We start from the raw sequence: 21,489 nt of genomic DNA, 5'->3' as shown, positions 1-21,489 counted from the left end.
CCCCGATTTTAAGTGCTCCACTATTCCATCCCTAAACCTCTTCGCCTCTCTATTCTCCATTAAGATGCTCCTTAAAACCTACCTCACCTGTCCTAATATCTCATGTGGCTTGGTGTCAAATTTTGTTTGAAAACTCTCCTGTGAAGCACCTTGGGATGTTTTATTATGATAAAGGTGCTTTATAAATGCAAACTGTTGTTTATTCCACACATTCCCAATTGAATCAATACTTGGAGATCATCCAGCTGGTTCAGGAAAAGATATTGTTACCTTCAGCACAGAACAAATAATTTTTCACAGTTGTGTCAGATAAAAATTCCTGTTCATTTGAGACAGAGTCCACCTCATGTTTATTTTTCCTTCTTTTTAAATTCTGACACTAAAGCTTTCATGTACAAAACTTTCAACACATACAGCAAGAATTCCTATAAAAATAGCAATGCCTTTACACACTTAGGTTTTCAAATCAACAGCCAATGCCTAAAGAAATGGGATACAGTTGTTTTTGTTTTAAATACCAAATATATTTATTTAAAAAGTATCTTTTCTTGTACTTTTTCCAACTCAAAACATGTATATTTTAAAACATTTTCTAAAGGTATAAATCAAACCAGGAGCCTTCATCAAAAAGTTGCAAAAAATTCACAACATAAATACCGATTCAGTTTTATAACAGAAATAATCCTTCTGCATGAAGAGCAAAGTAGGTGCCTTTAGCTTCTTGGATACAGCATTAACCTACAAATTTACAAATAGGAAGACAAATCAGAATACTGATAGCCACTGTTTAGGACAAAATAATATATGCAAAGGAGATAAAGGTTTTTAAACCTAGTCTTCATAGAAGATGCTTGCTGGTGATTTTAACAGCAAATTAGAGATATTGCATGAATACAATCCTCATCATAGTTGAAGTGCTGAATAACACATACTCCTCTTACTAAGAGACCTATACTTGCACTTACTATTCAAGTTTTACTGTTATACAAGGCTGATCTGCAATGTTAAGTCCATATTTTCTCTATCACTGTCTATTTGCATAAGATTCCATAGAATCAATACTTAATTTAAGTCTCTATTGATCTAGGGAAATATGTGATGTAAATGGCCAACAAGGTGGATGATGATACTAGGCATTCTGCAAACAGATAAGAAATCAATTTTTAAAATAGATATCCAATGCTTTAAAGAAATATGCAAATATAGGCAAGAGTTCTACTGGTCACATACCTATTTATTTAATTGCTCAAAGAAATTGAAAACTTTTAGCATCACAGCTGTAAAAGGCTCTAATATTTTACTCTAATTTAGAAGGTATTGAAGAACATGTTTAATATGACCATTTTAAGAATTCAGTTATATACAGCAATTTGCCACCATCTAATCCTTTTGTCTTTTTTCTCCTTTTTACTCCCCTTATCACTCTACTCTTGCTAGGATACAGTTCCATGCGCTCTGGCGACTCAGTTAATTCACTCACATCGTTATTTATCATGTGCGTGATTAAACTGCAAGTGTTAGCAGGCTGTTGGCCTGTAAAGGGCTCCACGGCCAATTCAGATACTGTTCTCACACACTTACCAGTAAGGTCTCTGAATAGTAATCAGGAGGGACCCTGGCTGATTGACCACTCCCTATCCCCAGCACACTGAGGCAAATTAATGCCCTAGGTAAGATCAGGTAACCCAGACTAGGAACTGAACCAGGAACCTTCTAGCCTGTACAGTGCTTGACTAGTGCCGTCTAGGTGCTAAGCCCTGGAATTCCCTCCCTAAACTCCGCCTCTCTCCTCTGAAACGCTCCTTAAAACCTACCTCTTTGACCAAGCTTGCGGTCACCTGTCCTAATAGCTCCTTATGTGGCTCTGTCAAATTTTGTTTGGTATCGCTCCTGTGAAGCTCCTTGGGACGTTTCACTACGTTAAAGGCGCTATATAAATGCAAGTTGTTAACTGGTGTTGCTTTTTATGCCATTTGTGGAGCAAATCTCTTTTAAAAGGGGTTAGATGGCAATGTTCTTGCTATTTATTTTAAATGTTCACTGATCAGGAATATTAGTGATGGGAAATGGAGCATTCCACATTTCAGGATCCAGTTTCACTATTAACATTCCAAGGTCAGCTATGGCACAAGTGCCTCTACTCCAACTATGTCACTCAGCTCAATCTTAAAAGAGCATGTCATACAACATCAATGTGACATTTTCAATTTCCCATACGCGCCATGCTCTTCGCCAGAGTGAGTGCCAAGTTTTGTGCTGTCTACCAAGATTGTGGCTGACACTACCCAAACGAGCTCCATATAGTTGGAGAGGACTTCATCCCTTCAGGTCTGGGCTAGATCTGGACCCCTGTCCCAGACATGAAAGGACAATAAGCTAACCCACTTTACCATCCTCTGCCCCCGAAGGAGATAGTTTTGTATGAATTACTGATTACCACGGCATTTCACTACAATGACATACTTTTATGCAATGAAGCTTGATAACTATACTGTGTTTGGCTTTATGAGTTGTGTGTAGTGAAAGAAATTTAAATGAATTCAGTAATGGTTACATACTTTTTAAAAACAGTTGCAACCAAATATTATGCGTGGCAAAATGCAACATTTAGGAATTACTGTTGGATTTTACTGACAAAGTCTGGTACTTTGTAGGGAAATTTTAGGTCAAATTCATCATACTGAAATGCTTTGGGTTAAATACAAAATTGGAAGAAATTCTATTTGATCTAATTGTTGTTAAAGCAGTCGGTATACAGCATTTATTTTTCATTCTCAAACCTAATAGGCACATTAAAGTGATCAAATGAAAAAAAACTGTAACCAGACTGGACTTTTGGCAAAACCGGAACAGGAATAAAATTCTGCAATGCACTAGAAACCAAGAAAAGATGACAAAGATGATGAATGGGCAAACAGTGAGAGGATGTTCTCTGGCTGATCTTTATCCCATAGGTCTCTTTCCAACTCTGACATTTTCTGTGATGAATGATCTGTAAAACCCAAAAACTCTGAATCACTATCTTCACTGGTTTGAAATAATTCCAGCAAACTGGGAGCCTCACCTTCCTCTACCAAACACCTTTCCTTTGCAAGTGTACTTATTTCCATTTTGTGATTCTGAGCCACCTTCTTATTTCTTCCATAAACTGCAGAAAATCTCACTTTCCTTTGCAGTTTCATACAGGGTGAAGAAGAGTCTACTGTATAAGGAATCACGCTCACTTCAGTGTTTTTATCTGCAGTGGTATTAAACAGAGGTGTTATTTCATGCATTAATCCTTCTCTTGGTTCTTCACTCCTGTCTATGCCAAAAACCAGTTGCGTCTGCAGAGAGCCGCATGGATTTTCAACAGGAGCTGCTGCAATATCTGCTGAACTATGATCAGTTACCCTAGAATACTTGGAAACATGAAGGATTGCATTTTCCTGTTCCTTGCGCTTTTGCTGTAAATTCTTTGCTGATTTCTGTAGTCTAGTTTTGCTTTCATCACCGTCAGAACATACAGTGATATCTGGCTTTGGCCTACTTCCACACATGTCTTCATCAAATGGATGTTTATGTAGTGATTCTCCAGCAACAGACAGAGATCTCTTCTTGTCTGGCAGACCTCCAATGTGATGCAATTGTTCTGATATACACACCTTTGAAATTATGGAACTACCTTCCTGTCCTTGGCACAAAAATGAACTATGCAGAGTTGTGTCTTTTTTCTGGTTTTCAGAATTAACCATGCTTTCTCCGCAGGACTTGCTATTAACAAAAGTGGACTTATCCCCCGTTTCAGAAATGCTAACATGACATGGTGTAGACAAAGGCAACATCTGGCTAGGTGAATTCAGGGTACCTGAAGATACAATTTCTTTTCCTTGGAAAGACAAACTGCTTAGTTTATTTTCCCATCCACTGACACGTTCATTATTCTTCGTGCGCCATGTTACTGCAGATCTATTTTCTTCCACATGCTCTTTATGTGGTCTTCGAAATTCTGCATGCTTTTCTGCAATACTTATCTTGGTGAAAGCTTGGGTGTTTACACCAATATAACACTTTGTCCTAAACATAAACAAAATCCGTTCATTAAAATCAGATTTCAATTTTCCAATTCACTAATTATTTAGCAGCAAGTTAAATATTCATAGAAAGTGATTGGGGGATTTTGTTATAAATCGACATCCTGAGTTGCTGATCTCTGCTCTGCCACTCTGAAAGGCAAGCAGAGGAGGTTAGGTATTTCACTACTTATGGGAGGGAGGGGAAAACCAGTGAAAGGAGGAAGGTGCGTCAGCCTAGTTTCAGAGTAATAGATTCAAACTGGGGAGAAGGGGGGGTGGGGAAGATGCCCACTTAGTCTGTTAGCTATAAAGAGGTTAGATGAAAAAGGCCAATTTTAAAAAAGCATTGGATATTACAATTTACAAAAAGCTACTTTTGATAATGTTATTGGCTTTACAATTTATGAAGTACATAAATTCACAAAAAAGCTAGGTATGTTTTCAGATAAATAGCGGCTGAAGTTTCCACATTCAACTTTCTCTTTTATTGGACTACTCGGGTAGCAAATATGAATTTGATATTTTAAATATTTACAATATCACTGAACATTTTTTTTATTCGTTCATGGGATGTGGGCGTCGCTGGCGAGGCCGGCATTTATTGCCCATCCCTAATTGCCCTCGAGAAGGTGGTGGTGAGCCGCCTTCTTGAACCGCTGCAGTCCGTGTGGTGCAGGTTCTCCCACAGTGCTGTTAGGAAGGGAGTTCCAGAATTTTGACCCAGCGACGATGAAGGAACGGCAATATATTTCCAAGTCGGGATGGTATGTGACTTGGAGGGGAACGTGCAGGTGGTGTTGTTCCCATGTGCCTGCTGCTCTTGTCCTTCTAGGTGGCAGAGGTCGCGGGTTTGGGAGGTGCTGTCGAAGGAGCTTTGGCGAGTTGCTGCAGTGCATCCTGTGGATGGTACACACTGCAGCCGCGGTGCGCCGGTGGTGAAGGGAGTGAATGTTTAGGGTGGTGGATGGGGTGCCAATCAAGTGGGCTGCTTTATCTTGGATGGTGTCGAGCTTCTTGAGTGTTGTTGGAGCTGCACTCATCCAGGCAAGTGGAGAGTATTCCATCACACTCCTGACTTGTGCCTTGTAGATGGTGGAAAGGCTTTGGGGAGTCAGGTGGTGAGTCACTTGCCGCAGAATACCCAGCCTCTGACCTGCTCTCGTAGCCACAGTATTTATATGGCTGGTCCAGTTAAGTTTCTGGTCAATGGTGAACCCCAGGATGTTGATGGTGGGGGATTCGGCGATGGTAATGCCGTTGAATGTCAAGGGGAGGTGGTTAGACTCTCTCTTGTTGGAGATTGTCATTGCCTGGCACTTCTCTGGTGTGAATGTTACTTGTCACTTATGAGCCGAAGCCTGGATGTTGTCCAGGTCTTGCTGCATGCGGGCTCGGACTGCTTCGTTATTTGAGGGGTTGCGAATGGAACTGAACACTGTGCAATCATCAGCGAACATCCCCATTTCTGACCTTATGATGGAGGGAAGGTCATTGATGAAGCAGCTGAAGATGGTTGGACCTAGGACACTGCCCTGAGGAACTCCTGCAGCAATGTCCTGGGGCTGAGATGATAGGCCTCCAACAACCACTACCATCTTCCTTTGTGCTAGGTATGACTCCAGCCACTGGAGAGTTTTCCCCGATTCCCATGGATTTAAATTTTACTAGGGCTCCTTGGTGCCACACTCGGTCAAATGCTGCCTTGATGCCAAGGGCAGTCACTCTCACCTCATCTCTGGAATTCAGCTCTTTTGTCCATGTTTGGACCAAGGCTGTAATGAGGTCTGGAGCCGAGTGGTCCTGGCAGAACCCAAACTGAGCATCGGTGACTAGGTTATTGGTGAGTAAGTGCCGCTTGATAGCACTGTCGACGACACCTTCCATCACTTTGCTGATGATTGAGAGTAGACTGATGGGGCAGTAATTGGCTGGATTGGATTTGTCCTGCTTTTTGTGGACAGGACATACCTGGGCAATTTTCCACATTGTCGGGTAGATGCCAGTGTTGTAGCTGTACTGGAACAGCTTGGCTAGAGGCGCAGCTAGTTCTGGAGCACAAGTCTTCAGCACTACAGCCGGGATGTTGTCGGGGCCCATAGGCTTTGCTGTATCCAGTGCACTCAGCCGTTTCTTGATATCACGTGGAGTGAATCGAATTGGCTGAAGACTGGCTTCTGTGATGGTGGGGATATCGGGAAGAGGCAGAGATGGATCATCCACTCGGCACTTCTGGCTGAAATGGTTTTATTAAGTACCACCAATAAGTTCTACTTTGATAAATGCAAAATCAGTTAATGGCAGCCAAAACAACCTAGTTCTTCTCTTCAGATGGTGATAAATCTGTATAGTTCCAGCATTTTGTTTTTTGGCAATCAAAACCAGTCTTAGAAGGGGCAACGGAAGTACAGAAAGACACATTGTAGATAGTAGTAAGAGATCAAAGCTATGTATTAAGTGTATAGAGTGTTAAAGATCAGTAAGGTCTTTTAAGAATTAAGTTCGATATGATTGAAAGATGTGTTAAAAATTAATATTTCACATCAGTCTTCACAAATGAAGACTGTGGACAAATTACAACGGCAATCACTTTAGCACTGGCGTCTATACCACATTAGCTTTGAGTCCATACTACCAGAGAAAGAGGCTTCCTGCTTGAGGCTCAGTTTTGTAAAATTACCCCCCAATACAGGTCAGTAAATTCTGCTTTATGAAGAATCTCAAGAAATTAAAATGGATACGAGGCAGTTGGACCAAACAGAACATTCCCCAGAATCAAAAATGACATTTATACAGCACCTTTAAATGTAATTTTAATGCTCTTCATAGAGGAGAAACTGACACCGAGCAATAGTTAAAGGATTAGGAGAGATGACTGAAAACAGGGTCGAAAAGGAGTTTTTAAAAACACAGGCAGAGAAGTAGTGAAGTGGTGGGGTTTAGGGAGGAACTTCCAGACAGTTGAGCTAAGATTCCTATAGTCTCTACCACTGACGACAGAGCAGAAGTGAAGGGAGATACAAAGGAGGCCAGAGTCAGAGGGTTAAACAACATGGGCTTGAACTGAAGGTCAGAGAAGATTGCAAAAATAGGATGGGTCAAGACCCACACCAACACAGTTGACACTTAATTGCCATGAAGTAGTTTAGCAAGGCAATCAGTTAGAATCATAGAAAGGTTACAGCACCGAAGGAGGCCATTCGGCCCATCGAGTCCGTGCTGGCTCTATGCAAGAGCAATCCAGCTAGTCCCACTCCCTTGCCCTTTCCCCGTAGCCCTGCAAATTTTTTCCTTTCAAGTATGTATCCAGTTCCCTTTTGAAAGCCACGATTGAATCTGCCTCCACCAGTGCATTCCAGATCCTAATCACTCGTTGTGTAAAAAAGATTTTCCTCATGTCACCTTTCGTTCTTTTGCCAATCACCTTAAATCTATGTCCTCTGGTTCTTGACCCTTCCGCCAATGGGAACAATTTCTCTCTATCCACTCTGTCTAGGCCCTTCATGATTTTAAATACCTCTATCAAATCTCCCCTCAATCTTCTCTGTTCCAAGGAGAACAATCCCAGCTTCTCCAGTCTATCCACCATTACTAAAGTCCCTCATCACTGGAATCAAACTAGTAAATCCCTTCCGGACCCTCTCTAAGGCTTTCACATCTTTCCTAATGTGCGGTGTCCAGAACTGGACACAATACTCCAGTTGTGGCCGAATCAGTGTTTTATAAAGGTTCATCATGACTTCCATACTTTTGTACTCTATGCCTCTATTTATAAAGCCCAGGATCCTGCATGCTTTTTTAAGCGCTTTCTCAACCTGCCCTGCCACCTTCAACGATTTGTGCACATATACCCCCAGATCTCTGTTCCTGTACCCCCTTTAGAACTGTGCCTTTTAGTTTATATTGCCTCTCCTCGTTCTTCCTACCGAAATTGCATTTTTCTGCCTTAAATTTCATCTGCTTGTATCAAACCGCTACAGTGGTCCAAGGCGGTGGCCCACCACCACCTTCTCTGGGCAACTAGGGATGAGCAATAAATGCCGGCTTTGCCAGCAACGTCCACATCCCAAGAATGAATTTTTAAAGATACCATGGAGGCAATATAAATGAGGACAATGCAGAAAGTCTGGAGGTAACAAAGCTGTGGATAAAGAATGCAATGGTAGTGAGAGTAAAGTAACAGCAAAGGTGAACAATATTGCAGTCTTGGCAAGGGTTAGGACATGTGGTTTGAAGCTCAGGTGTGGGTTGAATAGGATGCAGAGACTGTATTGTCTAGCTTAGCTAAGTGAATGTCTGGAGAGGGAGTCGATGGCAAGGGTATGACGTTTTGACAGGAGCTGAATACAATGCAATCAGTCTTGCCAATTTTCTGACTCATCCACAACTGACGTCTGACAAGCAATCTGACAAGAGAGTTGATCATGGAGCTGAGGAAGCTATTGGAGAGGGAGTTGGGCAATGTTGGCATACATATGGAAATTGACCCCATGCCCACTGATAATGTTAAAAGGGGTAACACATAAATGAGGAAGAGGCAGAGAATGGTTGAAGTAATCACCTAGTCTTGGAGTAAAGTATCTCCTTTAACTGTTTACTCTCACTGTTCCTCCTAATCTCCCCTCCCCAGTCTCCCTCCCATTTTAGTCCTAATATTTCATTACTCTGCAGTTTGTCTCCCATTAAGCCCCTCACCACCCCACCCGTTCCTCAATGAGATCCATGATGGGTCAGCATTTGTTCCTTTACTTTCTGTAAAGTGCCTTGGGATATTTTCTACGTTAAAGGCACTATATAAATACAAGTTGTGACCTTTCAGGCTGGAGGAAAAGCCAGTGCTGGAGATATGCTGGTTGCATTGGGACAGGTAGGAATGCAACCACGGGGCAGGCCCACGGAGAGGCAGTGTAGAAGGGTGCTGAGATTAACCACGTTGTGCCACGAAGAAGTCAAGGGAGCATAAAGGAACGATAGTACGCCACAGTCATAGACTCAAGTTAAGTCTGAAAGGCTATCTAGCGGGTTTAATTTACTCTGATTTTTTGAAAGAATTTCATAAAAGCTCCAAACTTGAGGCTATTAAACTTGATGAAGGATCACGGTATTAATGGTAAATTTGTTATCCATAACTTAGCAATGGAAAGCAGACAGTAATGCAAAAAAAAAATGGGAAAAGTCTGTTAGGGGTATAGAGACTTGTAGTGCCCCACAGGAAATTGTTATGGGTTGTCTTTTTATATAAATTTCTTTAATAGGTAGGACACTTCTTGCAATTTTACAAAAATGCTCAGCAGCATTCAAAACAATCTGCACATATTAAGTAAAGGATGAACAATCAGCAAATTGATTTTAATGGGGATGCATGTGAAGGGATGTATATTGTAATAGGCAAATGATGGCTGGATGTATATCAGCAAAAGTAGAAGAGGAAGATTTGGGTCTGATCACTGACCGCTCATTTGAAAATACAGTCCCTGCAAGGTTAACAGGATCAAACACTGGAAAGCGTATGATTACAAATCAAAACAGATTATTTGAATCCTACAAGGCAGCAGTAAGAACACATTTACAACAGTCCTCTTTAAAAAAAATTAAAAATTGGATGCATTTGAAAAATGAGAATTGACCTAGAATCAGAGGTTGATACCATACTTTTATGTAATGCAGAAACAATATTTCTTACCTTTTTACCTTCTCTCTCTGGAGTTCTACAAAGTCACAATCAAACTGGGAAATTATTTTATCCACAACATTAAATTCTGAGCTCTCCGAAAACTTTTTATGATGTTCACTTTTCAGATGCTAAAAAAAAACCAGATGAGTCAAGATACTGCAGCAGACAAAAATAATGCAACAGCAGCAGAATTATACTGCCCTAAAATGTCACACCAAATTATCAAGCTTCTGAAACAACTCCCAGCAACATTGACTACTAAATCACTTAGATGATGTATGTTCTTAATCTCAGTTAACAACTTTTAAATGTACATCAGCACATATTTAGATCAGTGAAGCACAATTAATCAAATTCTTTGTCAACTTTTTCCAAAGTTAATGAAATTTGCTGGTATGATAAAGATTACAGCAGGAATTTTAACTGGCACCGGGTTTCAGGTGGGTGGAGTAGGCAGTGCACCTGCCCAATGTCATTATTCTGAGGCCCAGTGGATTTTAATTATCAGACCTCATTAATATATGATTGGCAGTCTGCCCGTCCAATTGCATCAGTGACGGGCAGTCTGCCCACTTGCAGGGCAGGATTTCCAGCAAGCCTGCAGAGGGCTATTTAAAGCATAACTGCACCTCTTAAAAGGGAGGTGGCATTCACAAGGTACACAAATGATTGGGAGAGACAGATAGCACTAGAATAATAGTACAGTATTAGGTGGGATCAGAATAAGAGAATACGAGAAGAAGGTCTAAGATAGGTTTAGATTGCATGTGTGTAAACACACGAAGCGTGGTAAATAAGGTTGATGAGCTGCAGGTGCAAATAACTACATGGAAATATGTTGCAGTGGTGACAACGGAGACCTGGTTTAAACAAGGGCAGAATTGGGTACTAAATATTCCTCTATACAATGTTCAGGAAAGATAGGGATGGAAAAAAGGTGGGGGTGGCAGTATTGATTAAGGAGAATATTGCAGTGCTGGAGAGAGAGGGGTCAAGGACAGAATCTATTTAGTTAGAGTTAAGAAACAATAGAGGCGCCATTACATTACTGGGTGAATTCTATAGGCCACCAACTAATGGGAAGGATATAGAGGAGCAAATTTACAGGGAAATTACAGAGAGGTGAAAGAACTATAGAGTAGTGATAAAGGAGGATTTCAACTATCCTAATATAGACTGGGAATAGTAATAATGTAAAGGGCAAAGAGGGAGAGAAATTTCTGAAGTGTTCAGTTCAGCAGATGCTGCCAAAGTTATAGTAAAAGAGGAAGTAGTTGAGATACTGGATGAGCTAAAAATCGATAAAGGAGGTACTAGAAAGGCTGGCTTTACTGAAATATAGAAAATAGGAGGATGAGTAGGCCATTTGGCCCTTCGAGCCAGCTCCGCCATTCAATATGATCGCGGCTGATCCTCTATCTCAATACGATATTCTCGCGCTCTCCCCATACCCCTTGATGCCTTTTGTGTCTAGAAATCTATCCAGCTCCTTCTTAAATAAATTCAGTGACTTGGCCTCCACGGCCTTCTGTGGTAGAGAATTCCACAGGTTCACCACCCTCAGTGAAGAAATTTCTCCTCATCTCAGTCCTAAATGTCCTACCCCGTATCCTGAGACTGTGACCCCTTGTTCTGGAGCCCCCCAGCCAGGGGAAACATCCTCCCTGCATCCAGTCTGTCAAGCCCTGTCAGAATTTTATATGTTTCAATGAAATCCCCTCTCATTCTTCTAAAATCGAGTGAATACAGGCCGAGTCAACCCAATCTCTCCTCATATGACAGTCCTGCCATCCCAGAAATCAGTCTGGTGAACCTTCGCTGCATTCCCTCTATGGCAAGTGTCTCCTTTCTTTAGGTAAGGAAACCAAAACGGTACACAATACTCCAGGTGTGGTCTCACCAAGGCCTTGTATAACTACAGTAAGACATCCTTGCTCCTATACTCAAATCCTCTTGCAATGAAGGCCAACATACCATTTGCCTTCCTAACTGCTTGCTGCACCTGCATGTTTGCTTTCAGTGACTGGTGTACAAGGACACCCAGGTCCCTTTGTACATCAACATTTCCCAATCTATCACCATTTAAATAATACTCTGCCTTTCTGTTTCTCCTTCCAAAGTAGATAACTTCACATTTATCCACATGATACTGCATCTGCCATGTATTTGCCCACTCACTCAACTTGTCTAAATCGCCTTGAAGCCTCTTTGCATCCTCCTCACAACTCACGATCCCACCTAGTTTTGTGTCATCGGCAAAATTGCAAATATTACATTTGGTTCCCTCATCCAAATCATTGATATAGATTGCGAATAGCTGGGGCCCAAGCACTGATCCCTGCAGTACCCCACTAGTCACTGCCTGCAATCCCAAAAAAGACCCATTCATTCCTACTCTGTTTACCAATTTTCAATCCATGCCAGTGTATTACCCCCAATCCCACGTGCTTTAATTTTGCACACTAACCTCTTATGTGGGACTTTATTCTGAAAATCCAAATAAACCATGTCCACTGGTTGTCCCTTATCTATTCTACCAGTTACATCCTCAAAAAACTCCAGTAGGTTTGTCAAACATGATTTCCCTTTCATAAATCCATGTTGACTTTGTCTAATCCCATTGATATTTTCTAAGTGCCCTGTTATCACATCCTTTATTATTTGAATGGTGATAGATTGGGAAAAGGGGAGGTGCAACGAGACCTGGGTGTCCTTGTACACCAGTCGCTGAAAGCGAGCATTCAGGTGCAGCAAGCAGTTAGGAAGGCGAATGGTACATCGGCGTTCATTGCAAGAGGATTTGAGTACAGGAACAGGGATGTCTTACTGCAGTTGTACAGGGCCTTGGTAAGACCACATCTGGAGTATTGTGTGCAGTTTTGTTCTCCTTATCTAAGGAAGGATGTCCTTGCCATGGAGGGAGTGCAATGAAGGTTTACCAGACTGATTCCTGGGATGGCAGGACTGACGTATGAAGAGAGATTGGGTCGATTAGGCCTATATTCACTAGAGTTTAGAAGAATGAGAGGTGATCTCATCAAAACATATAAAATTCTAACAGGACTCGACAGATGCAGGGAGGATGTCCCCGATGGCTGGGGAGTCCAGAACCAGGGGTCACAGTCTCCAGGATACGGGGTATGTTATTTAGAACCAAGATGAGGAGAAAATTCTTCACTCAGAGGGTGGTGAACCTGTGGAATTCTCTACCACATAAGGCAATGGAGGCCAAGTCATTAGAAGTATTCAAGAAGGAGATAGATAAGTTTCTTAATGCTAAAGGGATATGGGGAAAAAGCGGGAACAGGGTACCGAGTTAGACGATCAGCCACGATCATTTTGAATGGCAGAGCAGGCCTAAAGGGCCAAATGGCCTACTCTTGCTCCTATTTTCTATGTTTATAATAGACTCTAGCATTTTCCCTACTACTGATGTTAGGCTAACCGGTCTGTAGTTCCCTGTTTTCTCTCTCCTTCCTTTTTTAAATAGTGGGGTAACATTTGCCACCCTCCAATCTGCAGGAACTGTTCCATAATCTATAGAATTTTGGAAGATGACAATTAATGCATCCACTATTTCCATGTCTACCCCTTTTAGTACTCCAGGATGTAGATCATCAGGTCCTGGGGATCTATCCAGGGATTGAAAGTAGATAAGTCACCCGGTCCGGATGGGATGCATCCTACATTGCTGAGGGAAGTAAGAGTGGAAATTGCAGAGGTGCTGGCCATAATCTTTCAATCCTCCTTAGATATGGGGGTGGTGCCAGAGGACTGGAGAACTACAAATTTTACACCCGTGTTCAAAAATGGGTGTAAGGATAAACCCGGCAACTACAGGCCAATCAGTTTAACATTGGTGGTGGGGAAGCTTTGAGAAACGATAATCTGGGAGAAAATTAATAGTTACTTGGACAAATGTGGATTAATACAGGAAAGCCAGCATGGATTTGTTAAAGGCAAATCGTGTTTAACTAACTTGATTGAGGTTTTTGATGAGGTAACAGAGAGGGTTGATGAGGGTAATGCGGTTGACGTGTATATGGACTTCCAAAAGGCCTTCATATCACCATTTTTCTGCATTACACCTGGCAACAGCACTTCCCCATCCCCTTTCCCAGCACTCTGAACACTTCCCTCCCCTGCACCACAACCTTCTCCACCAATTCATATATGTAGCATCTCTCTTCCTCAATCCACTTACACACTCACCCCTTTGCTTGCTACCTTCACAGCCTCCAACAGCATTCTGTTCACACATGGTAGCAATTGCAAAACAATGAACTCCTCCGAGGACACCTCTAACTTCATAGCTCAGCCACTTTCTTTCCATCGAACACTTCCCCATCCTACTTGCAACTTGCTTTGTCTCCCTCTTAGCATACACACTATATGAAGAAGTCCCAAATCCCTGTGCAATAGTCACTCATTAAATCTTTACCTCTCTTTCTGCAAGAAAAAATGGCTCATAACACAAGGGAGAGGAGCAAGACCAGGGGAGAACCAGCTAGCATCCAGACCCTTAGCAAGATGGAGCCTGCAGCCCTAGACATCATAGGCCCATTGTGAGCAAAAAGCATCGGAGATGGCAAGGCTGGGGGTGACACAGACACAGTGTCTGCGTTCACTCGTACCCCTCTAACCTCAAGCATTCATATATGTTCAACCAGCTTGACAACTTCATGCTGCATAGTGAAGCCTGTCAACTGCTATTATGTAGCCTGTCAGCACCATGTTAACTCTTGTCCCTTTCTCCTTTATCTAGGTCCACCTCAGCACCTAGACCCCGTGGAAGAGGATTCAGTCCTTTGGAAAAAGTATAGTCACATCTTCCATACCTCCTAAGCACCAGCACAGAGACTGGCACCCTGGTTGGGTTAGAGAGCGAGTTAGAGGTCTGTGCTTGGTGAAGCTCCCAGCATGAGTGAGCAGCAGCAGGGACTAGTGGAAAAGACAGCCCCGGAGATGGCTCGTCAGAGGGCAAGTTCAGCTCTAAGCTCCAAGCTCTGCTGAGGAAGACTGACTTTGAGGGTCAGCCTTCAAAAGGAAACTCCTTCAGCACACTTGCAGTTGTACAATATACTGCCTTACCATGAGTGTTTGGAAGAGACTTCTACCAGTGTTCTGTCGCAAAGAATCAGCACTCTGCAGTCCACTATGGATGCTGCAGCCGGGACCTTCACACCCAGGAATGCGTGTCATTAGCTTTTGTGTGCATGATCGTCCTGCTGGTCCAGTGGCATTGGCTGTACCTCATCTGCCTGGGCATTGTAGTTACAGAAGGTTGTAACAAGCCACGTATAGAGGGGATAGGCCTTGTCCCCGAGCAGCCGTCCTCTGACTTTCCTTGACGGGTGGAATAGTGGGGAAATGACTGACTAGTGCAGGATGAAGGAACTGTGACAGTTGCCTGGAAACCTGGCATAAACCTGCATTATTCTGTAGGTGGGATCACTTTCCAGCAGCACAATGATCGAATGAAATCCTTTCCTGTTAATGAGTGTTGCTGGCTTGTTTTCTGGTGCCTTGTTGGCTACATGTGCAGTCTATGACTCCTTGCACACGAGGGAAGTCAGTCACTGCAGCAAATCCTAGAGCCGTTTCATTCTGACTCCTGGCGTCCACAGGGCAGACTATGCAGGCATTGGCCTAGGCAAAAGGTGACTTGCTTGATGCATTCATGAATAGCAGTCTGAGACGTGGAGGAAACATCCCCTGTAGCACCCTGGAAAGAGCCTGAGGCAAAGCAGCTAAAGGCAGCGATGACTTTCACTGCTACAGGTAAAGCATGGCCACCTGGCCCAGCAGGCTTTGTTGCAGGAGGCTGCAGAGGTTTGAGACAGCCTGTCTGGAGAAGTGCAGTATCCTCATGCACTGCTCCTCAGACAGATATAGGAAACTCAGTCTGGACCTGTGAGTTAGGCTGTCTTCATGCAGCCCTCTTCACCTGTTGTCTCATAAGAGGCCCAACTGCTGCTCCTTGCGGCAGGGCAGTCTGCTGCTGCTGCTCCTCCCCCTTTTATGCAACCAAATCAAAGTACCAACAATGGCACCCATCATAAGCTGTGTATTTATTAACTGTGTGTAAGCAGAATAAATGTAGAAAAAAAAAGCAATCTCCAAGACAAACTCTCCTGTGGAAATCCAAGGAACGAAATAGCAAATACCTATGATCTGAATGCTTGGAGGTGAGTGCCCCTTTAAATACTGCTTCCAATGGCCCTTTGGAAACCAGTCCCTTTAGGTTTTACTCAGCTGGTTTAGTGCTGAGCTGGACCTCAGTTCTTGCATATTAAAATTACATCGGTGTCCTAATGACATCACAGATGCAGCTGCTGGGTCAATTGAAATTTTCACAACACATCGATAGATTTTTATTAGCAAGCAAGCATATCAAGGGATACGGAACTAGAGCAGGTAAATGGAGATGAGGTACAGAACAGCCATGATCTAAGTCAATGGAGAAACAGGCTCAAGTATAAATAGCCTACTCCTATTCCTAACTGGCATTAAAACTAAAAGTTCGGAAGAGTTGAAAAGCAAAATAACTTGTCACCCTGCAAGCAGTATGAATAGATTTCTGCATATCCAATTCTGTATTTTCTTTTTTGCTGATCTTGATCCTTATAACATTATGGTTTTACCTACCCCACTGATTAAATTATCGAGATCAAAAAAGTTAATTTTGTTCATTTATAGAATTAATTTCAAATAAGTTATTTGGATTAAACGTTCAAATATCTTCTTTTAAAAGAACTTTTATTCCAATATTTCCTCTTTAAAAAAAAATAGGCTTTTTTTCTATATCCAATCATGTTAAATTTAGGAACAACTTCCCATGCCTTGCTGGTTCTGTGGCAAATCGGTATGTGTCAGACTATGGGTGTGCTGATTGTTTAGAATTGTGCTGAGTTTTCATATTTAGATTAATAGTACAACTTTAACACAATATATAAATCAAAGATTAAATTTAACCTACTCAACTTTTTGGTTCCCTTCAGTAGCCAAGTTGAATAGGAACAGATCACTGGTTTTGAACAGGCATGTGGTAATTTTACGTATCATATAACCAAGAAATATATCTTAAGGGATGTATTATCCATTTCACTGGTTGCCATTATAGCAGATCTGCTTTTTTGCTATTATTTAACTTGCCACACTAGATTTGACATTTACAAAGAAGGTGCCTGAAACAGTTTGAACAATTTTTTTCCCTTTCACTCAACTTTGCAATATTCATTCCCCCTTTTCAAGTCATTCTTTAATCAGTGTTTAACCAGGTGACACCATTCTATTATAACACTTCAAATAGTGCAAGTTATGCAAAAATGGTTTGGAGTTAACACTTACAATTTTTAAATCTTCATACTTCATCATGCAGCATTCACAGTAACCCTTCTTTTTCTTCTCTTTTAAAGTTTCCATGATTTTTGTATCCATTTTGCAGTTTTTTTCACTGCATGCCATTTTGTGGCCTTTACTTCTGTTCGCGTACAGAGGAATAGAAAAGAACCAAATGTGACAGACAGGTAAGGCGTTTTAGTCATATTTTCAACAATAAAAAAGTCAATGTATTTTTATATTTTTGTACAGAGGTTAGGTATTTCTAACTGCTTCTTTAAGCCACAGATTACACTGTATGATCTGATATACAAAGTCACTTCAAAGATATTGCTTCCAAGAAGCACTTCCTGACATCTATCTGCTTAGGTGCCATTCTATTCAATTTGGTTAATTTCACATCACTGTCAGTGTCACATTTTTGGGTTTTTACGCTAGATATTTTCTTGGGTTCAGTGTCATCAGCCACTCCTGTAAGCAGATCTCGTGTCTCCTATCAAAGTCTCTTTTCCTGTCCATTATCTAGGTAAGTAGTAAGTGGCAGTGAAACCCAGAGATCCCAAAAGAGAACCCTGAGAATCAGGCTCTAAACGGTTTATTTGAATAAAACAGGTAAGTGAACAGTATACAATATAAAACTGTTGTACATTTCACTATTCTCCTCCATACATAAAATGAAGATGCTACTCACTTTCTATCTATGTACAGGCTCTAAAACAGAAGACCAGTTCTAAAGCAGTGGAACACTACTGTTTCAAAGCTAGCCTAGTTTCTCTGCTGGCAGACACAATCTTCAACACAGAATTTCTCTGCTGAAAGCTGAAACGAAGTGCTTACTAGCATAAAGTCAGCGCAGTTATATCATTCAACTCTCTTTGAAGGCATATTGAAATAAAGGCTATATTTCCCTTTTCAATATTAAATGTATGACACCTTAGACTACCTATTAGCAATCTGAATCTTATGAAGCCTGCCTTAGCCAGCCTATCTGGTGCCTTGAGCTCATGGATTTTCCTTTGATCCAATATCCTGCATAAACTTGAGATTTAACTCGTGCATTTTCCGGAAATAAAAAGGTTAAAAATTCAAACACAAAAATCCAAAAATCTATTTTTTTTTCACAATTAAGTACACAGACAGGCTGAGAGACATTTTTGAACCCTATTGTAAGTGGCAGCTGCATTTGTATTGGCAAATATAATTTTTGTTTGCTTTGCCCTGAGAATCAAGGGAAGACCTGAGTCACATCTGTGAATGGGGCACACTCTAGTAGTCTGTTTGAGTCAACTCTGTAGCCAGGAGCTGCCAATGATGGGTTTATATTTGGTAGCCTTCACCCAGTTCATCAGTCATTCTAAAGCTGATGATAGGGCGGCCAGAAACTCCATGGTAGCGAACTGCCACATGGTCAGTGCAGGAGAAGCATCTTTCTTGTTTTCAAGATTACAAATAGGTTAATCTGTAATTACTGGAAATCTGTTTATTGAATACTGTTCAGTTATCTGCTTAACATTCAATAAATCTTTGTAGTAGTTTATAGTCTAAGCAACGGTCTGAATGTGTGAAATATCCATAAGCCGAAATGCACAGGATCTCGGACTTCAGGGCTCACTACATTTACCCAGATATTAAGTAAAGACACACTCTAAGTCATGGGTGGTCTCTGATGAACCCAAGGAAAATATATGGTGTAAAAGCCCAAAATTGTAATACCAAGCATCCCTGATTATATATTAAAATCAAGTTGAAATCATGTTATATTACTGCATCTTTTTGCATTAAATTAATTTAAAGTGAAAGCTAAGTAACTACATACCTAGCTTTTCCTTTATTTTGCTTGTCGCTGCCCTTGCTTTTCTTGTCACTATCAAAAGGACTGCAGGGATTTGGACCATGGTAGTTGATCTCTGGGTAGCAGTCCAACTGTATGTACAGTGGTCTGTAATGGCTGCATAAAGCAGAATTTTATTAATATTTATTGATTTTCAAGATTCAGAAAATGCCTTCACAATTAGCAACTCAGCAGTTATACAATTCATGAAGCTTTAAAATCCTTTTTAACACAATAACCAAGTGATTACAGCACAGACTTCCCAAAAGTCCATGGGTCAGACTCCTAGACTTAAATGCCAATTTAGGGCTCAAGGCCTTGGAGAGGGTGCAGGGGAGATTTACCAGACCCCCAACTGCCATGTTCCCACCATAATATTAATGGTGACGATTCAGGCCCTCGATGAGGCTGCCGTGAAAAGGAGGCAGGGGCCTACTAAAGATTCAAATGTTGCGGCCCGATTATGTCATTAGCACCACGACGTAATCTTAAGGCCCACTCAGGGAGTTTCATGCTGTCTGCTACCTGGCATCAGAAACATGGTGGGAGCAGCAGACTCTCTGAGCTCCAAGTGGGCCAGGAGTGCTCCACTCCCCGTCCCACAAGGAGTCCTTGGACATCCCCCCGATCTTTGAACAATTCCTAGCCCCGTCATCCCTCCACCCCCAACCCCCTGGCCCAGATCGCAACGCAAAAAGGGAATCCTCAGGCTTCCCCAATGTCCGACTGCACAAAGGGAATCCCCAGGCTTCTCCCTGGTCCAAATGCGATTGCACTTCTACCCCTTCACCCGCTGACTGCCGGGAACTGTTCCCATGGGTTGCCAGCTGCGACCATATTTCCGCTTCCGCCCGGTGTCGGGCAGGAGTCTAGGAAGTTCTATTCAAACGAGGCCTGCTGTTAAGATTGGCAGGGTCTCCACGTCCCTCTCTCATCTGGGTGTACCGCCCAATATCGGGTTACTGCACACCCTTCGCAACCCCCCCACCCCCCACCACCAGCATAAAAGTCAAGGCCTACGATTCTAGATGGCTCCAGGTTTAGTGACATTATGAGATGGCTTAGTTTGGGAATACACAATTTCTTTCAACAAGTGCATTTTGTATATATTGCATTTATCATGGATCTACAGATCTGTTAGTAACAACCTGTAATCTGCCTTTAAGTGAAATATTTCTGTTAGAACTAGTTAACACAAAATAGAAAATCATTTGATTCTTAAATTCAATTGACTTAGTAAAAACCTTCTCCAAAGTGAACTATATTTTTTAGCTACCCTGGTATGCCAACCAGCTGCTGAGAATAGTTAGTGCATTAAGAACATATTTTAATCTAGATACAATTAGCTTACCGGCTTATTGCTTCAACTTTGATAAAAGGTTTCTTCAGTCTCCCTGCTTTTAATTAAACACATTTTGGATGAGCAACAACAGAGAACCAAAAATGTCAGACATTGTCCTCTAAAGGAGTTTAAAATTTGAGTACTCATAGCAAAACTAATCAGACTAGATACCATATATTTTTCCACATTGTGTCTCTATAATTTTGCTTGTATGTTGTTTTTTCCAATATAAGCACTATCGAATCAAATCTCAACTTATCAGTAACTTCCACCCATTAAGAAATCTATATACATTGAACTATGCTGTACTCTACAACCCACTTAAAGTGTAGAAAATAATTCCTCATTTGTTATTCAATCACAAGGTTTTCAAACACTAGCGGATCTCCTGTGTTGTTTCTCCTGGTAAGTCAGATGAGAAATTGTTCTAGGTCAGGCGTCATACCATGTAATGCATGCGTGATTTTAATTACCCATTTTAATTTACTGATTTTAGTTAGAGTGGTTAAATGCTTTTCAGAATGTATCCAAGACTGATTCCCTGATCAGTATGTTTGTATTGCTTAGGAGTTAGTTTTGGGAAATCAAGGGGAATAAATAATTGATGGGAACAATTGGGGAGTGGGGGGGGGAATATTGATCACAATATGGTTAGGTTCAATGTGAAGAGAGAAAAAGGATAAGTCTGTGTGCTAGGCTGGAAGAAAGCAGAGTTCAGCAAGATAAAAAGGGCTCTGGCCCAAATTAATGGAGCAGAAAAGTTAGCAAACAGGTCAATGGATCAGCAGCAATCGTATATGAATGCATAATCTCAGCCACAAAGTAAGAAAGAGAAATCTGCACAATGCAGGTATGATGCCAGTGTAACAGAGGATAAGTAGTACATGTTAGCTTTTAATACATGATCAGCAGATCACCCATAGTACTACTCAACAGAGTTGGAGGATGCACGGTATTATATAAATAAAGGTGTTATGGCATGGAGAGCCATTGATTAACAGTGACTGAATAAATCACAATTCAGTTTTCATTATATGGTATTCTTACTGGTATTTTGGGGATTGAATTTCACAACTCTGTCCATTATTCTGTGAAAACTGTAAATGAGTGGCCTTTATTTTCATAAATATTCCTTCACCCATTTAATTGTTATCGATTACCATTATTAAAGCTGAGGTTACAAAGCAAGATTAACTACTTGGAGATAGATACCTGGTATTAAGCATTCCAGGGACAGGGAAGGGGAGAG

At 41.5% G+C, this 21,489-nt stretch overlaps 1 protein-coding gene across 6 annotated transcripts in view; it reads right to left on the bottom strand.

The window, feature by feature from the left end:
* Nucleotides 1–499: 499 nt before the first annotated feature.
* LOC137342799 (protein DBF4 homolog A-like) overlaps nucleotides 500–21,489 on the bottom strand; it is a 52,894-nt gene continuing 31,904 nt past the window's right edge. For 3 of the 6 annotated variants that reach the window (XM_068006988.1, XM_068007012.1, XM_068006993.1), the window contains 5 exons: nucleotides 20,250–20,295; nucleotides 18,884–19,015; nucleotides 17,077–17,209; nucleotides 9,736–9,854; nucleotides 500–4,056 (listed from right to left, as the gene is read on the bottom strand). In XM_068006988.1, the coding sequence (XP_067863089.1) occupies nucleotides 2,874–4,056; nucleotides 9,736–9,854; nucleotides 17,077–17,209; nucleotides 18,884–19,015; nucleotides 20,250–20,295 (1,613 nt within the window). In that variant the 3' untranslated portion in view covers nucleotides 500–2,873. The remainder of the gene's footprint in view (nucleotides 4,057–9,735; nucleotides 9,855–17,076; nucleotides 17,210–18,883; nucleotides 19,016–20,249; nucleotides 20,296–21,489) is intronic. The other 3 variants (XM_068007018.1, XM_068007001.1, XM_068007007.1) reach the window with 3 other exon arrangements.

This window comes from Heptranchias perlo, chromosome 2, assembly GCF_035084215.1.
Source record: "Heptranchias perlo isolate sHepPer1 chromosome 2, sHepPer1.hap1, whole genome shotgun sequence".
Classification (NCBI taxonomy): domain Eukaryota; kingdom Metazoa; phylum Chordata; class Chondrichthyes; order Hexanchiformes; family Hexanchidae; genus Heptranchias; species Heptranchias perlo.
This window is presented reverse-complemented; position numbering and strand designations above follow the sequence as displayed.